Raw genomic sequence first — 18,088 nt, 5'->3', positions numbered from 1 at the left:
GAGCAAAAACACATCAAGGAAGCACTTCAGAAGTGTGGGTATCCCAACTGGGCTTTCATAAAGACCTGAAAAAGAAGCATAACGGACAGGGGAGAAAACAGCAACAAAATGCAAGAACACTGTCATTCCCTACATTTCTGGGTTATCTGAGAAACTCAGGAGGATTTTCTACAAACACAACATTCTGGTACATTTCAGACCCAGTAACACTCTGAAGCAGAAACTGGTCCACCCCAAGGACAGAATACCCAAACAGGACAACGTAGTGTACGCAATTCAATGCAGTGAGGAATGCGCGGACCAGTATATTGGGCAAGGCAAAACAACCGCTTCACAGGTGCATGGCTCAACACAGGAGAGCCAGTTCCTCAGGCCAGGACTCTGCAGTCTATCTTCATCTGAATAACAAAGGACACTTGTTTCAGGGTTGTGATGTACACATTTTAGCCAGAGAAGACCAGTCGTTTGAAAGGGGAGTAAGGCCCTGTCCACACGGCAACGGATTCAGGTGACTCCGATACAATTGCTTATCATTTAGGCCTGGCGTCCACACGGCACCGGCGTTTTGGGTGCCCAAAACGCAATCTTTTTGAGAACGGGTTCCAGAGTGGAAAGATCTGGCAACGTTGCCGTTGCGAAGTCGTCTGGATGAGTAGAACGGATTTGTTTACGATGATGTCACAACCACATGACTGTGAGTGCTTCACGCCGGGTAGAAGTGTAACGAATATCACCAGGAAAAAGCCTTACAGAGCACTAGTGAGAGTGAAACACGAGCTTGGATATTATTATTATTATTATGTTCAGTGTTAGTTCACAGTAGTAATGCAAGAAGCAGAATAGTGACAGTAATAGTGAAGCAAAAACATGCAATTGTACAAACACTGCAGCTCTACAGCAAAATATTCATTTATGAAATGGTCTGATTCTTAACACCAGTAGTGCCAATGATCTTCTCATTGCGATGCGAGTTGTCAACAAATCCTATAACTTGGTTCATGAAACGTGCTTACAAAATATTTTCACTGTGAATATTTATTGTGTAATGGTGCAAAGTGAGAGAGAGAGAGAGAGAGAGAGAGAGACTCTGCCCTTAGGGCAGAGTCAATCCCGCCAGCAAAAATAGGGAAAAAAAGGAGCGATCTCACCTCTTCAGATGTTGATTTAAGTCCGACAATACATTCCTCAAAAAGGGCGTAGAGGAGCAAATTAATCCATCAACGTGTAACATTCAATTTATTCTGGACCATTAAAGACGCAGCCTTCCGCGTAGAATCATACGTCATCCTCGCCGCCATATTGGATAGGTCAAAGCGGAGAATAAAGATTAGCTGCGTTTAACTGTACCAACAGGTTTGCCGTCCAAACGAGATCACATGGGATTACCTTTCACAGGTGAGAAACAACAAATTAATCCATCAACGTGTAGTATTCAATTTATTCCGGACCATTAAAGACGCCGCCTTCCGCGTAGAATCATACGTCATCCTCGCCGCCATATTGGATAGGTCAAAGCGGAGAATAAAGATTAGCTGCGTTTAACTGTACCAACAGGTTTGCCGTCCAAACGAGATCACATGGGATTACCTTTCACAGGTGAGACTGGAAAAATACTTTTCATTGTATTTGGTCATTATAATGTAATTTTACAAACAGATTTTCCTGACTTTGTGGCTAATATGAAGTCTCGCGCATAATAGTTTATAATAGTAATTAGTTTATAATAGTAGGCTACATCCACACGACAACGGCAACGAGATGTTATTTAAAAATGTATCGCGTCCAAATGGGCAACGATCAGTAAAATATCAGGTCCATATGGCAACGCAACGCTTGCTGAAAACGATGCAATACACATGCCACACCTCTAGGGGCGCTGTAAGACGGTCCCTTCTGAGACACCAGAACAATAGAAGAAGTAAGGACGCATGCGCATAAACTATTATGCGCGAGACTTCATATTAGCCACAAAGTCAGGAAAATCTGTTCGTAAAATTATATTATAATGACCAAATACAATGAAAAGTATTTTTCCAGTCTCGCCTGTGAAAGGTAATCCCATGTGATCTCGTTTGGACGGCAAACTTGTTGGTACAGTTAAACGCAGCTAATCTTTATTCTCCGCTTTGACCTATCCAATATGGCGGCGAGGATGACGTATGATTCTACGCGGAAGGCGGCGTCTTTAATGGTCCGGAATAAATTGAATGCTACACATTGATGGATTAATTTGTTGTTTCTCACCTGTGAAAGGTAATCCCATGTGATCTCGTTTGGACGGTAAACCTGTTGGTACAGTTAAACGCAGCACATGAATCTTTATTCTCCGCTTTGACCTATCCAATATGGCGGCGAGGATGACATATGATTCTACGCGGAAGGCGGCGTCTTTAATGGTCCGGAATAAATTGAATGATACACGTTGATGGATTAATTTGGTCCTCTATGCCCTTTTTGAGGAATGTATTGTCGGACTTAAACCAGCATCTGAAGAGGTGAGATCGCTCCTTTTTTTCCCTATTTTTGCTGGCGGGATTGACTCTGCCCTAAGGGCAGAGTCTCTCTCTCTCTCTCTCTCTCTCACTTTGCACCATTACACAATAAATATTCACAGTGAAAATATTTTGAAAGCGCGTTTCATGAACCAAGTTATAGGATTTGTTGACAACTCGCATCGCAATGAGAAGATCATTGGCACTACTGGTGTTAAGAATCAGACCATTTTATAAATGAATATTTTGCTGTAGAGCTGCAGTGTTTGTACAATTGCATGTTTCTGCTTCACTATTACTGTCACTATTCTGCTTCTTGCATTACTACTGTGAACTAACACTGAACATAATAATAATAATAATAATAATAATAATAATAATATCCAAGCTCGTGTTTCACTCTCACTAGTGCTCTGTAAGGCTTTTTCCTGGTGATATCCTGGTGATATTCGTTACACTTCTACCCGGCGTGAAGCACTCACAGTCATGTGGTTGTGACGTCATCGTAAACAAATACGTTCTACTCATCCAGACGACTTCACAATGGCAACGTTGCCAGATCTTTCCACTCTGGAACCCGTTCTCAAAAAGACTGCATTTTGGGCACCCAAAACGCCGGTGCCGTGTGGACGCCAGGCCTAAACGATAAGCAATTGTATCGGAGTCACCTGAATCCGTTGCCGTGTGGACAGGGCCTAAGACACCACTTATCAGCACCCTACAATGCAGTCCTTGCTACACTTCCCAGACAACTGAATACACACCCCCATTAAGGCTACATCCACGCGACAACGGCAACGAGATGTTATTTAAACTATTAAACTATTATGCGCGAGACTTCATATTAGCCACAAAGTCAGAAAAATCTGTTCGTAAAATTACATTATAATGACCAAATACAATGAAAAGTATTTTTCCAGTCTCACCTGTGAAAGGTAATCCCATGTGATCTCGTTTGGACGGCAAACCTGTTGGTACAGTTAAACGCAGCACATGAATGAGGCATCTTTATTCTCCGCTTTGACCCATCCAATATGGCGGCGAGGATGACGTATGATTCTACGCGGAAGGCAGCGTCTTTAATGGTCCGGAATAAATTGAATGCTACACGTTGATGGATTAATTTGTTCTTCTACGCCCTTTTTGAGGAATGTATTGTAGGACTTAAACCAACATCTGAAGAGGTGAGATCGCTTCTTTTTTTTCCCTATTTTTGCTGGCGGAATTGACTCTGCCCTAACTCTCTCTCTCTCACTTTGCACCATTACACAATAAATATTCACAGTGAAAATATTTTGTAAGCGCGTTTCATGAACCCAGTTATAGGATTTGTTGACAACTCGCATCGAGTTCGTTACACTTCTACCCGGCGTGAAGCACATGTGGTTGTGACGTCATCGTAAACAAATCCGTTCTACTCATCCAGACGACTTCGCAACGGCGCTGTTGCCAGATCTTTCCACTCTGGAACCCGTTCTCAAAAGATTTCGTTTTGGGGCACCCAAAACGCCAGTGTCGTGTGGACGCCAGGCCGAAACGATAAACAATTTTATCAGATTCACCTGAATCCGTTGCCGTGTGGACAGGGCCTAAGCCCATGTTTACATTAGACCGTATCAGCGGATCATCAGATTAACATTTTTAAAACGATTAGTGTGCACACAGCAACACCAATACACGATTTGCGTGCACACAGCAACGCCAATACACGGATACGCTCGGCTCCGCAGGCATCCTGCGCTCCAAATCACTCCGCCCTGAACAGCGAGTGCCCTCTGGAGGGTGCGCACTCCGGCCTTGCGCAGCTCACACAGCGCGCGAGTGAAGTGCACAAGCCACGATTCGGGACTGAGCCGCTGTGTGTGTGATCCCAGCGCATATCACTTACTACTTGCAAGTGGAAGGATGGCAAGCCTAAAGACAATCATAACTACACAATGGGCAGTATTTGCATCAGTATTTGCAGTATTTTCATAGTTTTATACTCTTTAATGAAAGGTGATACAAGGCGGAAGTCCGCGCCGTTTTTCAGCAGTCGCGTCACATGACCAACGCCAGCGAATCAGGAAGGTGGATGTCACAGTGACGTTGTCCAATGAGACGCCAGCTAGAGCTCAGCACAGCGTATCCGCGTATTCTGAATGTTTACACAGCACCGGAGCTGACACGATCTGGATTGAATACGTGGACGCTGGCGGATTCCCGTTTCCCGGCGTTTCCAGGCGGTTTAATGTAAACGGACAGTGCATCCGCGAAGAAAACGAGACAGATACGGTCTAATGTAAACGTAGCCTAAAGGCCAATTTATGCTGACAACCCAGTCCTCGCAGATAGCATCGCAGACAGTGTCTGCGTAGCCCCCCCACCTTCGCAGACGCTCTGCACGCACCTCCCAAAAATTGTGACCACCGCAGAAGCCCCGCAGACAAGAGGGCTCTGATTGGTCCACTCTACATCCGCTGTACACGCACTTACGCTTCTCTACTTTCCCGGTTTGGTTTGTTTTCACGACCGGCATTTTTAAAAACACGAGCGAAGATGGAGCAGCATGAAGAGCGGTTGATTGAGGAAGTACATACATCTATACGACTCCAGTTCTAGTCATTATAAAAAAAAAAGTTCTAGTCATTATAAGTAACCGGAGGATAAACACTCCACTAACCACACCCACCAACAACTCCTAGCGACTTCGCGCCCCCTTGCGTTGTGCTGGTGAATAACATCGCGCACGCCTATTATCCCCGCTCAACAATAAATTACAACTGTCTGCGAAAAGCTATCTGCGAAAGCCTTGTCGCACGAGCATACAAAGGCCTTAAGACTCAACTGACTTCAGTGACTCACAGGATGACAGAGAGAACCAACGGCCCACAGATCACCCTAATGACTCCCTAAGCTGCTAACACTGTTCACACCCAGCCCTACAGGATGACTCAATGACCCAGGTGACCTTAACGACTCTCCCTAGGGTTGCTTTTGATCCACTAGAGGATAAATACCTGGAACTCCCCACTAGTCAGACAGAACTGAAGAAACCTTTCGGATGAGAGGTGAAACGTCTTCAAGAATTTCAAGCAAGTCCAGTTGGCTTCTTTTAGCACATATGGTTTTCCAACCTGGCCTTCTGATTCTGACTGCCGATGAGTGGTTTGCATCTTGTCATATAACCTCTATATTTCTGCTCTCAAAGTCTTCTTCAAATGGTGGACTGCGATCTCTTCACCCCTGTCCTGTGGAGGTTGCTGGAGATGTCACTAACTGTTTTGTTTTTTCCCTTCACAGCTTTCACAATGTTTCATCAACCGCTTTTGTTTTCCTTGGCTGACCTGTTTGATGTCAGCTCTCTGACCTTCAGGTTGGTTTATCCTTTTTAAAAGGTGAAACTCAGGTTTCAAACCAAGAGCAGACATTCAGACCTATTAATTTTTCCAATACATCAAGGTGTAAATATCAGGAAATGAAAGTTTAAATTTTGATCCAACATCTCATTCATCTGTTGATCTCAAATCCAAATGTCTTCAGTGTACAGCAGAAACAAAAGACTTGGCCTCGCTATTCCATTAGTTTCAGAGGGGACTGTAGAATATTTTAATAAATTTAATAAATAAAATTCCTCATGGTTGGAGTGATTTTAGGTACATTATAAATGACTACTGGTGTTGAGTCTCATCCAACGAATGGCTGAGTGGACAACATGGCACTATTTACTCCCACACTGCAGTTTGGATGCCTTTTTGGCTAAACTGAAAATCACTATTTTAACTAACAAGAATACAAAAATTGAGGCCAGAGCAATGGAGAACTTGGAGCATGCGCAGCAGATATGGCCAGTCAGACAGACGTCCTACCTCTTGTGCACAATATTGGTTTTAGAAGCTTCCCTGCTTCATGCCGATAGCATGCACATTGAAAGTTATTGCATGAAGTGCAAATTAAAATAGTGCATTGAACCCTATCTAAAAGAAGCAAGTAAAGCTTTATGAATTATCCAGTAAATCGTTATGAAAGTTAGTATGAGGTAACTTGGTTTATCAACATACTGGAAACACTGCTGAAGGTCTCCTAGAACAGATTACAGCAGAACAAGTCATGGCTTTGCTACAGAACTGTCAAGAGTATCAGCTGCATGCTGGAAAGTGTGTGTGCCAGATGAGTAACTTACTGCAAATGTCAGAGCGAGATAAAAATCATGGAAAACATCCATCCATTATCTGTAACCGTTTATTCTGTGCAGGGTCGCAGGCAAGCTGGAGCCTATCCCAGCTGACTATGGGCAAGAGGCGGGGTACACCCTGGACAAGTCGCCAGGTTATCGCAGGGCTGACACATACAGACAAATAACCATTCACACCTACTGTCAGTTTAGAGCCACCAATTAGTCTAACCTGCATGTCTTTGGACTGTGGGGGAAACCGGAGCACCCAGAGAAAACACGCAGACACGGAGAGAACATGCAAACTCCACACAGAAAGGCCCCTGTCGGCCACTGGGCTCGAACCCAGGACCTTCTTGCTGTGAGGCAACAGTGACTACACCACTACACCACTGTGCCGCCAAGAATTATAACCTGTAGTATTCTTCCTGAATGTATCCATCCATCCATTATCTGTAACCACTTATCCTGTTCTACAGGGTCGCAGGCAAGCTGGAACCTATCCCAGCTGACTATGGGCGAGAGGCGGGGTACACCCTGGACAAGTCGCCAGGTCATCGCAGGGCTGATACATAGAGACAAACAACCATTCACACTCACATTCACACCTAGGGTCAATTTAGAGCCACCAATTAGCCTAACCTGCATGCCTTTGGACTGTGGGGGAAAACGGAGTACCCGGAGGAAACCCACGCAGACACGGGGAGAACATGCAAACTCCACACTGAAAGGCCCCCGTCGGCCACTTGGCTCGAACCCAGAACCTTCTTGCTGTGAGGCGACAGTGTTAAATCACTACACCACTGTGCCGCCAAGAATAATAACCTGTAGTAATTTATTTATTTATCTATCTCAGACATGCAGACAACGTACAGTCCATAATATTATAAAATTGCATAAAAAATATATAAAATCCGTAAAATAGAAATAAAAACAGAACACATGAATTGCACCATGATAGGCCATTGACTAGCATCTGTAATAAAAAAAAAAAACAGTATAAAAATCACAGCAGAATAGTTAAGACATATGATGACCAACATACAACAGATATTTCCATTTTGTGATTAATTTTGACTCGCAACAAATATCAAAATGAATGATGCTATGAATAAAAAAGTTCTCAGAATATTCAAGCCGTTTTTTAAGACTATAAATAAAAGTTCTTCATAATTCCTGATAAGACTTAATGCCATTACTAACAAACATCTGACTAGCACTGCTTCTGCGGTTATAATTCAGTAGGCCCCCAAGGACATTATTGAAGGCAACTAGGGTTGGGCGGTATTACGGTAAGAAGGTATCCCGAGGTATCCAAAAGTACCAACGGTATCGGTCTCATTACCGTCATTTTAAAAAAATATATAATATCTAAATAAATATGGAGTACATGAGGTCATAATATAAAATAATAAATTGAAGATCATCCCGAATAACTGTGTGATCGTCTCATCATCTCATCTCATCATCTCTAGCTGCTTTATCCTTCTACAGGGTCGCAGGCAAGCTGGAGCCTATCCCAGCTGACTACGGGCGAAAGGCGGGGTACACCCTGGACAAGTCGCCAGGTCATCACAGGGCTGACACATAGACAACCATTCACACTCACACCTACGGTCAATTTAGAGTCACCAGTTAACCTAACCTGCATGTCTTTGGACTGTGGGGGAAACCGGAGCACCCGGAGGAAACCCACACGGACACGGGGAGAACATGCAAACTCCACACAGAAAGGCCCTCGCCAGCCCCGGGGCTCGAACCCAGGACCTTCTTGCTGTGAGGTGACAGCGCTAACCACTACACCACCGTGCCGCCCCTGTGTGATCGTATTTTCACTAATTCTATCAATTTCCTAAAGAAGTTCTCATGGCGTGCAGGGTTGTTTATGTCGTTACCATGGCAACCCTGCGTGACATTTGGAGTCTGACAGAAAGCTTCGCAAGAGACTGAGACCGGGGGTGTCATGGCTCAGATGGCTAAGGCACCGTACCATAAATCCGGGGACCCGGGTTCGATTCCGACCCGAGGTTATTTCCCGATCCCGTCTCTCTCTCCCCCGCTCATTTCCTGTCTCTCTATACTGTCCTATCTAAAAACAAAAAAAGAGACTGAGACCGCGGTTGAAAGATGGCAAGTCAAGATAACGAGTTAGTGGCAAAAAAAAAAATACAACATCGGCAGTGTGGCAGTATTTTGGTTTCAAACCAAACGAAAAATCTAATATGTCCCCTAAGGCACACCATAGCCTGGGGTACTCCACTTCCACGAGATCTCTCCAATGAGTTGTGTTTTGAGTAGGTTACATGAGTAACAACAAGGTAAAATAATATAACGTATGACATTTGGGGGGGCGGCACGGTGGTGTAGTGGTTAGCGCTGTCGCCTCACAGCAAGAAGGTCCGGGTTCGAGCCCCGTGGCCGGCGAGGGCCTTTCTGTGTGGAGTTTGCATGTTCTCCCCGTGTCCGCGTGGGTTTCCTCCGGGTGCTCCGGTTTCCCCCACAGTCCAAAGACATGCAGGTTAGGTTAACTGGTGACTCTAAATTGACCGTAGGTGTGAATGTGAGTGTGAATGGTTGTCTGTGTCTATGTGTCAGCCCTGTGATGACCTGGCGACTTGTCCAGGGTGTACCCCGCCTTTCGCCCGTAGTCAGCTGGGATAGGCTCCAGCTTGCCTGCGACCCTGTAGAAGGATAAAGCGGCTAGAGATAATGAGATGAGATGAGATGACATTTGGGATGTGGGTAATAAACGTTTGAAATGTCATCTACTGAAGAAACGGAAGAAAACATCGTAGCGTAAACTGTTAGGTTTCTGGTGGGAATTAGCAATGCGCTTGCTATCTTTGTTGGGTGTGTTAAACCGTATGGATTTAAGTGGAATAATTGTAAGGAGTTATGTGATCAAGACAACGTTTTAAGCAAGGTAAGGCCATTTGATTATTAATTTCCCCGCCATGGCATGACGTGGGCCCATATGATTTTGCCTTGTGCAGCTATCACGCATTTGAATTAGGTTCGCCTCATTTGCGCTGAAGAATATGGTTTATCGCGCAGTCTAAACGGACTTGGGTGTTGGTTGATTCTTTTTCTTTTTTTTATTTCCCATGCTTGAAAGGGTATGATCCTGCTCATCGTGTACTTTTTTTTGATGGAGTAGGTGAAATAGTGCTGCAAATGGCGTTTCAACGCAGACGTGTAAACGACAGTTGAATGCTATTTTCAAGATGAAGGAAGAGTTGCGTGATGCTTTGAAATATCTCTTAATCCATTCATCAATGCACAAAATTCGCTTTGCTGCTTAATCCATACCACAATGCACACAATTCGCTATGCTGCTTTTAAATAGTACATTTGAGGCATAGGCGCACGTTACACAGTAGGCCGAAACAAAATATTATTTTTTTCTCGGTAATACCGTATACCCCGGGAAAACACAGACAGTTTAAAGGTATCAAAATTTGGATACCGCCCAACCCTAAAGGCAACACATACAATATTTCTGTAATTAACATGATAATTTACCCATAGAGTACATAAGTAAATGTTGTTACAATATGATGAGAATAACTTGACCTTAACAGCATTTGAACAAAAGTAAAATTTTCTGGCAAGTCAATTAACTCGACCGTATAAAGCTCTCTGTTTACTTTTCATATCCTCTTAATCATTAAGATGACTATCAATGATATGGCCAAGATATTTATATCGATCAACATAATCTAGGACTGAATTAGCTAAAGTTATGTTGGGTTTGACTTCAAGATGTTTCTGATCAAACAACATCAGCTGAGACTTGGTACAATTATATACATCACATCGTGGTGCTGACCATATTCAGTACAAACATTCATCAATCTCTGCAGACCTTTGATAGAGGGTGCAAATACAACTAAATCATCAGCGTGCATTAGATGGTTGATTGTGGTACCAGCACAACAACCAACAGAAATCTTATTCAAAGCATTACTTAGATCATTCATATAAACATTAAAGAGAAGACGGGACAAAACACCGCCTTGTCTTACACCATTACTTGTGTAAAAACCATCACTGATAACCTGTCCACATCTAATATAATACATTTGATGACAATACCAATAAGCAATAAGCCTGATAATATACATAGGTACACCAATCACCTTTAGTTTAGATAATCTTCCTGAATGTATCCATGATTGTAAAATGCTGTACAATATGATTAAACCAGGCGGCACGGTGGTGTAGTGGTTAGCGCTGTCGCCTCACAGCAAGAAGGTCCGGGTTTGAGCCCCGTGGCCGGTGAGGGCCTTTCTGTGCGGAGTTTGCATGTTCTCCCTGTGTCCGCGTGGGTTTCCTCCGGGTGCTCCGGTTTCCCCCAAAGACATGCGGGTTAGGTTAACTGGTGACTCTAAATTGACCGTAGGTGTGAATGTGAGTGTGAATGGTTGTCTGTCTCTATGTGTCAGCCCTGTGATGACCTGGCGACTTGTCCAGGGTGTACCCCGCCTTTCACCCGTAGTCAGCTGGGATAGGCTCCAGCTTGCCTGCGACCCTGTAGAACAGGATAAAGCGGCTAGAGATAATGAGATGAGATGATTAAACCACAAACACCCCTACAAAAATCAACCATTCACACACTGACACACGTCCAGTTTTGTGTAGCTTCCTAGGCAGAGATATGATCCGATGTGCGTGGTAATATGGCGGCCAAGTGACTTCACTCTGATTGGCCAATGAGCTTTCCAGATATTTTACGTAGAGATCAGTGGGACCTAAATGAATGAGAATTCCCATCTCTACTGGAAAGACTGCTGCTCTCTGCGTGGTTGTTCCCGGAAGCGCAGTTTCGTCACACCCTGAGGTGTTTACATGTTCCACGTGAAAATGTGCTTTTCCATGAGCTGATTTACAGCTGAGGAGAATTTTGCAGCACAAACACTTGAAGGCATCAAAGGGACGCAGTGTACAAGGAACACAAGCATCCATGTAGTTAATACACTGACATTTTGTTCTGTTGAATTAGGCAGGACGATTAGTATTTCCGGGACAGTCACAGGAAGAGGATAAAAGTGAAAGTAAGAGAGAGACAGAGACATTATATATATTTTTTTTAAAAAACTTTTTTTTTAATTAGTAAAAACAAACACACAATACCTGGCTCATTCTTGTTTGTCAGCAGGCCACAGTTCATTTTCAACTCCTGTTATAGGAATCCTAACACACTGCTGGTGTGAGATCCTGGAAATAAAACTGTTTATTAGAGCGGAATTAAATTCAATTACACACACATAAAACATGGATAAACATTTCCACAAGACTGACAGTTAAAGGGCAGAAAACGCCTGCAGCAAAGTTAAAGTCACGCTTTAGACGTGAATTGTGTCCGTCACAATTTTAAGCAGTTTTTGCCAGAAAGTCTTACTGCAGCCTGACTATCTGAGATTTCTTGTTTTCGACGTATTAGTGAGGCGGCGCCGCGGCTGTGGAAAGCCAAAGGTGTCATGATAATACGAAATGCATTTTTTTTTCATCTCATTATCTGTAGCCGCTTTATCCTGTTCTACAGGGTCGCAGGCAAGCTGGAGCCTATCCCAGCTGACTACGGGCGAAAGGCGGGGTACACCCTGGACAAGTCGCCAGGTCATCACAGGGCTGACACATAGACACAGACAACCATTCACACTCACATTCACACCTACGGTCAATTTAGAGTCACCAGTTAACCTAACCTGCATGTCTTTGGACTGTGGGGGAAACCGGAGCACCCGGAGGAAACCCACGCAGACACGGGGAGAACATGCAAACTCCACACAGAAAGGCCCTCGCCGGCCACGGGGATCGAACCTGGACCTTCTTGCTGTGAGGCGACAGCACTAACCACTACACCACCGTGCCGCCCGCATTTTTTTTTTTTACTAAATTAAAGTGTAACTGCCCCCTCCCCGAGCCTAACTATGGAGTCACAGGAGTGCCATAAAAAGAATAAATCTGCAAAAGAATAAGAAAATAAATAAAAATTAAAAAATATGAAAATGTGGCGGCACGGTGGTGTAGTGGTTAGCGCTGTCGCCTCACAGCAAGAAGGTCCAGGTTCGAGCCCCGTTGCCGATGAGGGCCTTTCTGTGTGGAGTTTGCATATTCTTCCCGTGTCCGCGTGGGTTTCCTCCGGGTGCTCCGGTTTCCCCCACAGTCCAAAGACATGCAGGTTAGGTTAACTGGTGACTCTAAATTGACCGGAGGTGTGAATGTGAGTGTGAATGGTTGTCTGTGTCTTTGTGTCAGCCCTGTGATGACCTGGCAATTTGTCCAGGGTGTACCCCGCCTTTCGCCCGTAGTCAGCTGGGATAGGCTCCAGCTTGCCTGCGACCCTGTAGAACAGGATAAAGCAGCTAGAGATAATGAGATGAGATGTGGCAGCACGGTGGTGTAGTGGTTAGCACTGTCGCCTTACAGCAAGAAGGTCCTGGGTTCAAGCTCAGCGGCCGGTGAGGTCCTTACTGTGTGGTGTTTGCATGTTCTCCCTGTGTCTGCATGGGTTTCCTCCGGTTTCCCCCAAAGACATGTAGGTTAGGTTAATGGCTCTAAATTGACTGTAGGTTTGAGTGTGAATGGTTGTTTGTCTCTGTGTCAGCTCTGCGATGACCTGGCAACTTGTCAAGGGTGTAACCTGCCTCTTGCCCATAGTCAGCTGGGATAGGCTCCAGCTTGCCTGCGACCCTGTAGAACAGGATAAGTGGCTACAGATAATGGATGGATGGATGAATGAACATGTGGTGGCACGGTGGTGTAGTGATTAGCACTGTTGCCTCACAGCAAGAAGGTCCTGGATTCGAGCCCAGCAGCCTATGATGGCCTTTCTATGTGGAGTTTACATGTTCTCCCTGTGTCTGCGTGGGTTTCCTCCGGGTGCTCCAGTTTCTCTCACAGTCCAAAGACATGCAGGTTAGGTTAATGGCTCTAAATTGACTGTAGGTTTGAGTGTGAATGGTTGTTTGTCTCTGTGTCAGCTCTGCGATGACCTGGCAACTTGTCAAGGGTGTAGCCTGCCTCTTGCCCATAGTCAGCTGGGACAGGCTCCAGCTTGCCTGCGACCCTGTAGGACAAAATAAGCAGCTACAGATGATGAATGGATGAATGAAAATATGGCGGCACGGTGGTGTAGTGGTTAGCACTGTCGCCTTACAGCAAGAAGGTCCTGGGTTCCAGCCCAGTGGCCGGTGAGGGCCTTTCTGTGTGGTGTTTGCATGTTCTTCTTGTGTCTGCATGGGTTTCCTCCAGGTACTCTGGTTTCCCATATGAAAACAAATGCAGAAATAACATTAAAAATAAAAGAGTAAGAAAATAAATCTGCAAAAGTATAAGAAAATACATGTCAATAAAGAAAATGAATACAAATTAGAGAATAAGAAAAGAAATGCAGAAATAAAAGTAAAGGAATAGGAAAATAAATTCAAGAATAGAAAATAAATTATTTATATTATTGCTTTTTTCCTGTTGTTTTTTTCCTCCCCTATTGTGTTTTCATTTGCTTGAGTGTCCAAGCTGTCAATCAGGCCTTCCTGCTCAGGCTGAAGGCCAATTTATGCTGACAACCCAGTCCTCGCAGACGGCGTCACAGATAGCGGCTGCGTAGCCCCCCCCACCTTCGCAGACGCTCTGCGCGCACCTCCCAAAAATTGTGACCACTGCAGAAGCCTCGCAGATAGCGTCGCAGACAAGAGGGCTCTGATTGGTCCACTCTACATCCGCTGTACACACACTTCCGCTTCCCTACTTTCCCGGTTTGGTTTGTTTTCACGACCGCCATTTTAAAAAACACGAGCGAAGATGGAGCAGCACGAAGAGCGGTTGATTGAGGAAGTGAGGAAGTACGTACATCTATACGACTCCAGTTCTAGCCATTATAAGTAACCGGAGGATAAACACTCCACTAACCACACCCACCAACTACTCCTAGCGATTTCGCGACTTCGCGCCCCCTTGCGTTGTGGCGGTGAATAACATCGCGCACGCCTATTACTCCCCGCTCAACGATAAATTACAACTGTCTGCAAAAAGCTATATGCGAAAGCCTTGTCGCAAGAGCATGCAGAGGCCTTGAGTAGCACATATGAATCCTGTGCAGTGTGAATCCTGTGCCCTTAGGGGACAAATAAAGTGTTTTGAATTGAATTGAATTGAATTGAATTGAATGTGGTAGCAGTTTGAATTGGGAAAGAAGGAGAGGATTTGGTTCCTCTGTGTGTGCTGGCCATTATCTGTTCTTATTCTTTTACTGTTTTAGTCTTATTTTTATGCCACTCATATGACAATACTGTTTCACTCACATTTTTTTCCATGTAAAGTGACTTGAAAATGACTCATTATTTACTTCCTAGCAGGGCCGGCTCTAGGTCTTTGGCTGCACTAGGCGAGATTGAGTTTTGGCGCCCCAAGAAAAAAACCCTCTAATAACATCTAAATAACACTTTAATCTAATCACTCTATTCTATTACTATTAAACAATGTACGGTGCATGGACAATAAACAAGAAGTCATTTTTATCTTTTTCATTATTGTTATTATTGTTATCATTATTCACATAAAGTGTCACAAAGTAAAATGACCACACAAATATACATATCTCCATATAATGGGCAAAAACTCTTCCGCACCCTGTTCAAAGTGTAGTGCATGGACAATAAACAATAAATTATTTTTAGTTTCTTTTTTGCTATTAAAAGTTAAGTCATCTCTGAAGAATTAACAAATTAAATGAATAAAAAATTCTACAATTCTAAATTGTGCAAACTTAAGCACCCTGTTAGGACATCAATGGGCTGTATTTTCAAACAAAAGTGCTATTATGGGTACTTTGTTATTGAAGCAACATTACAATGGGACTCGTCTGGTCTTCCTAATGGCAAATTCCTTGATAATATCATCAAATGATATTTCTCTTGAGATCTCTTGGTTGATGCTCATCAGAGCAAGCCCATTCAGATGTTCTTGACTCATTGTTGACCTTAAGTATGTCTTCAGCAGTTTTAATTTTGAAAAGCTTCTTTGTAGGCTAAGTTGTAGGCTACTTACTTAATTCAGAGACAGGTGAATCTGCAGAATCAGGTGCAGTTCCTGCAGGTCCTCTTGTCTGCAAGTATTGCCTGAGTGCATCTATAATTTGACATCATAAAGCAGTGTAACATCACTATCACAAATAAGTGTGGGCTGTTTTGCATTGCTTGAAAAACATACCATTTATAATTACAGTATTTTAACGTGAATCTACTTTTGATAACAATTTCCTAAGATTGTAAGCTGGGCAAATGCAAAATGCAGAGATGGTATTAAGGTACTGGAGATATTGACAACACAGCTGGATGGTTAGCCCAAGCTTCAAACCACTGGCCAGACAACAGCTAACCTCAGATGCTGTAGCCTGCATGTAGTGGCAAAAACTCTGTTTATTTATCTGAAATATCCTACATCTGAGACAAAAGACAAATTATTATACATACTATGTCGACTCTTGACAGTTTGCACAAGTAAACCTCACCGTCTATTGCTGTTTGCATCTAGTTAGCTAGGCAGACATTGATTCAGGCGTCTAAAACATTAATTTGCCACTATAACGGTTGATATGAGAGATTAGATCAGACTTACCTCTATTTGTTTCTTCCTGTAGCCTTCGTTTGCGCCCTTGCGCACCCGAGAGTTTGGATTTCTTCATTTACTCGATACACACTCGATAATCTGACAGTAGGCTATTTGCATCTCCATTCAATAACTCCATCCCTCCTTTTTGGTGGGGTTTGGTTGCCCTTGGCGCCCCTGGGAACACTTTGCGCTCTAGGCAATTGCCTAGGTCGCCTATAGCAATCGCCGGCTGTGATTAAATACATAAATGAGAACAACACAGAGCACCATAATATAATATCAACAAATAATAATATATTGGACTTTTTTCCCCATGGGGGGGGTTCTGCAGGTTGGGATGTCTGTAAACCAATCAGGATGCTCTTTGTCTAGCATGCGCTTCATGAACACGCGCAGTCTCCCTCGAGCACTCCGTCATATGCGTAATGCAGACATTAATGTTTCGCGTGCACGCTCTTGCTCGCTTGCTCTAGATCCCGGGAGATATTCTCCAATTTGCGGGCATCAGGGAGTCACTATCAATATGCGGGAGACTCCCAGAACTTCCGGGAGACCTGGGATGTCTGTTATATGCATGCGCAGTCGTGAAAAAACCAACAGCCTGACCGTCCTGCCGATAAACACATCGATTAACACAGACACGGCACGTGCTTAATATGTGGCGGCTTTAGTTGACGGTGTGTCTGAATCTTCGCTTCATGTATCTTTTTTATTTTCAACTAGCCAGCCGGGCTGGCTAGTGACAGGAATTACTCGCCAAATGACAAATTAAGTCACCTCGGGCGACTTACATCATTAATTCAGAGGTGGTGAATCTTTCAAAAATTTTTTTATCTTGCCAAGGCCGAGGTCTCTTAACTTCCTGTTAGTGATCATGATTGACTACAGCTGGAAGTTTCTCTGTGCCTTCATAAAAAGGGTTTGTTTGCAGCACTCATTGTATTGACCAGCACACAGTAAAATGGGAAAGTCCAAGGAGCTCAGTGCAGATCTGAGAAAGAGGATTGCAGATATATACAACTCCAGAATGTCTCTGGGAGCCATTTCTAAAAAACTGCAAATTCCAAGATCAGTTCAAGCAATTGTATCCAAGTTATTGTAACAAAACCAAATGACTGAATTCTGAATATCTGATCCAAATACTCATCTGTCTATAAATACAGGGTATTTAGTTGTATTTCACTGTAGCAAGATGAATAAATGAGAGTGATTGACATAGAGCCCACACCCCAGCCTTTAGCCCTTGGTAGAAGTGCAGTGTTGTATTCAGGGCTTGTTCTCTGACTTACACTAAACTGCTTGTGTAGTGAGGAAACTCATTCATGCTTTCATGCCACCAGTCTTCTTTCATTACATATCCCCTATGTAATTAGCTCCTACACAAAAGCATCATTCTCAAAAAGGCTGAAAACATTCATTATCCGTGTATGAGATGTTATGCTTAATTTCTCTGTTTTTCTCTTTCGCTGCCTCTCTCTTCCTCACTCTCTTTACTCTCAGACTTCAGTAGTCCTGCTCCCACCATGGTCAGTATAAATAGGAAAGCGAAGTCTCATGGGTTGGATAAAGACAGCAGGAGTAGGAACCGGCTGAGCCACACTTCATCCCCTCTTTCCCTCAGCAAGTCCAAGAAAACCCCTTTACCCTCAGATATGGACACAGGAGGCAACAGTAACCGTCTGCCTGGGCAACGCAGCACACACACTGAAGGTATTTTTCCTTTATAGTTAGGCACACACATAGACACATGTATACACGCGCGTGCACACACACACGTATAGTTACAATACACCAATTCTTTGTATAAATAGTTATTCCTTTAAATGAA

At 43.8% G+C, this 18,088-nt stretch overlaps 1 protein-coding gene across 11 annotated transcripts in view; it reads right to left on the bottom strand.

Moving 5' to 3' along the window:
- Positions 1-12,115, bottom strand: part of LOC132881689 (von Willebrand factor A domain-containing protein 5A-like) — a 50,227-nt gene extending 38,112 nt beyond the window's left edge. For 9 of the 11 annotated variants that reach the window (XM_060914440.1, XM_060914446.1, XM_060914444.1 and 6 more), the window contains exon 1: positions 11,779-11,940. Coding sequence is in view for 2 of the 11 variants with exons in the window: in XM_060914442.1 (XP_060770425.1) it covers positions 11,779-11,815 (37 nt within the window). In the remaining 9 variants the exon portion in view is untranslated. The other 2 variants (XM_060914442.1, XM_060914441.1) reach the window with 2 other exon arrangements.
- Positions 12,116-18,088: the final 5,973 nt, after the last annotated feature.

Source organism: Neoarius graeffei, chromosome 2 (genome assembly GCF_027579695.1).
Source record: "Neoarius graeffei isolate fNeoGra1 chromosome 2, fNeoGra1.pri, whole genome shotgun sequence".
In the NCBI taxonomy this organism is placed as follows: domain Eukaryota; kingdom Metazoa; phylum Chordata; class Actinopteri; order Siluriformes; family Ariidae; genus Neoarius; species Neoarius graeffei.
The sequence above is the reverse complement of the archived record's forward strand: the minus strand, read 5'-3'. Positions and strand labels throughout refer to the sequence as shown.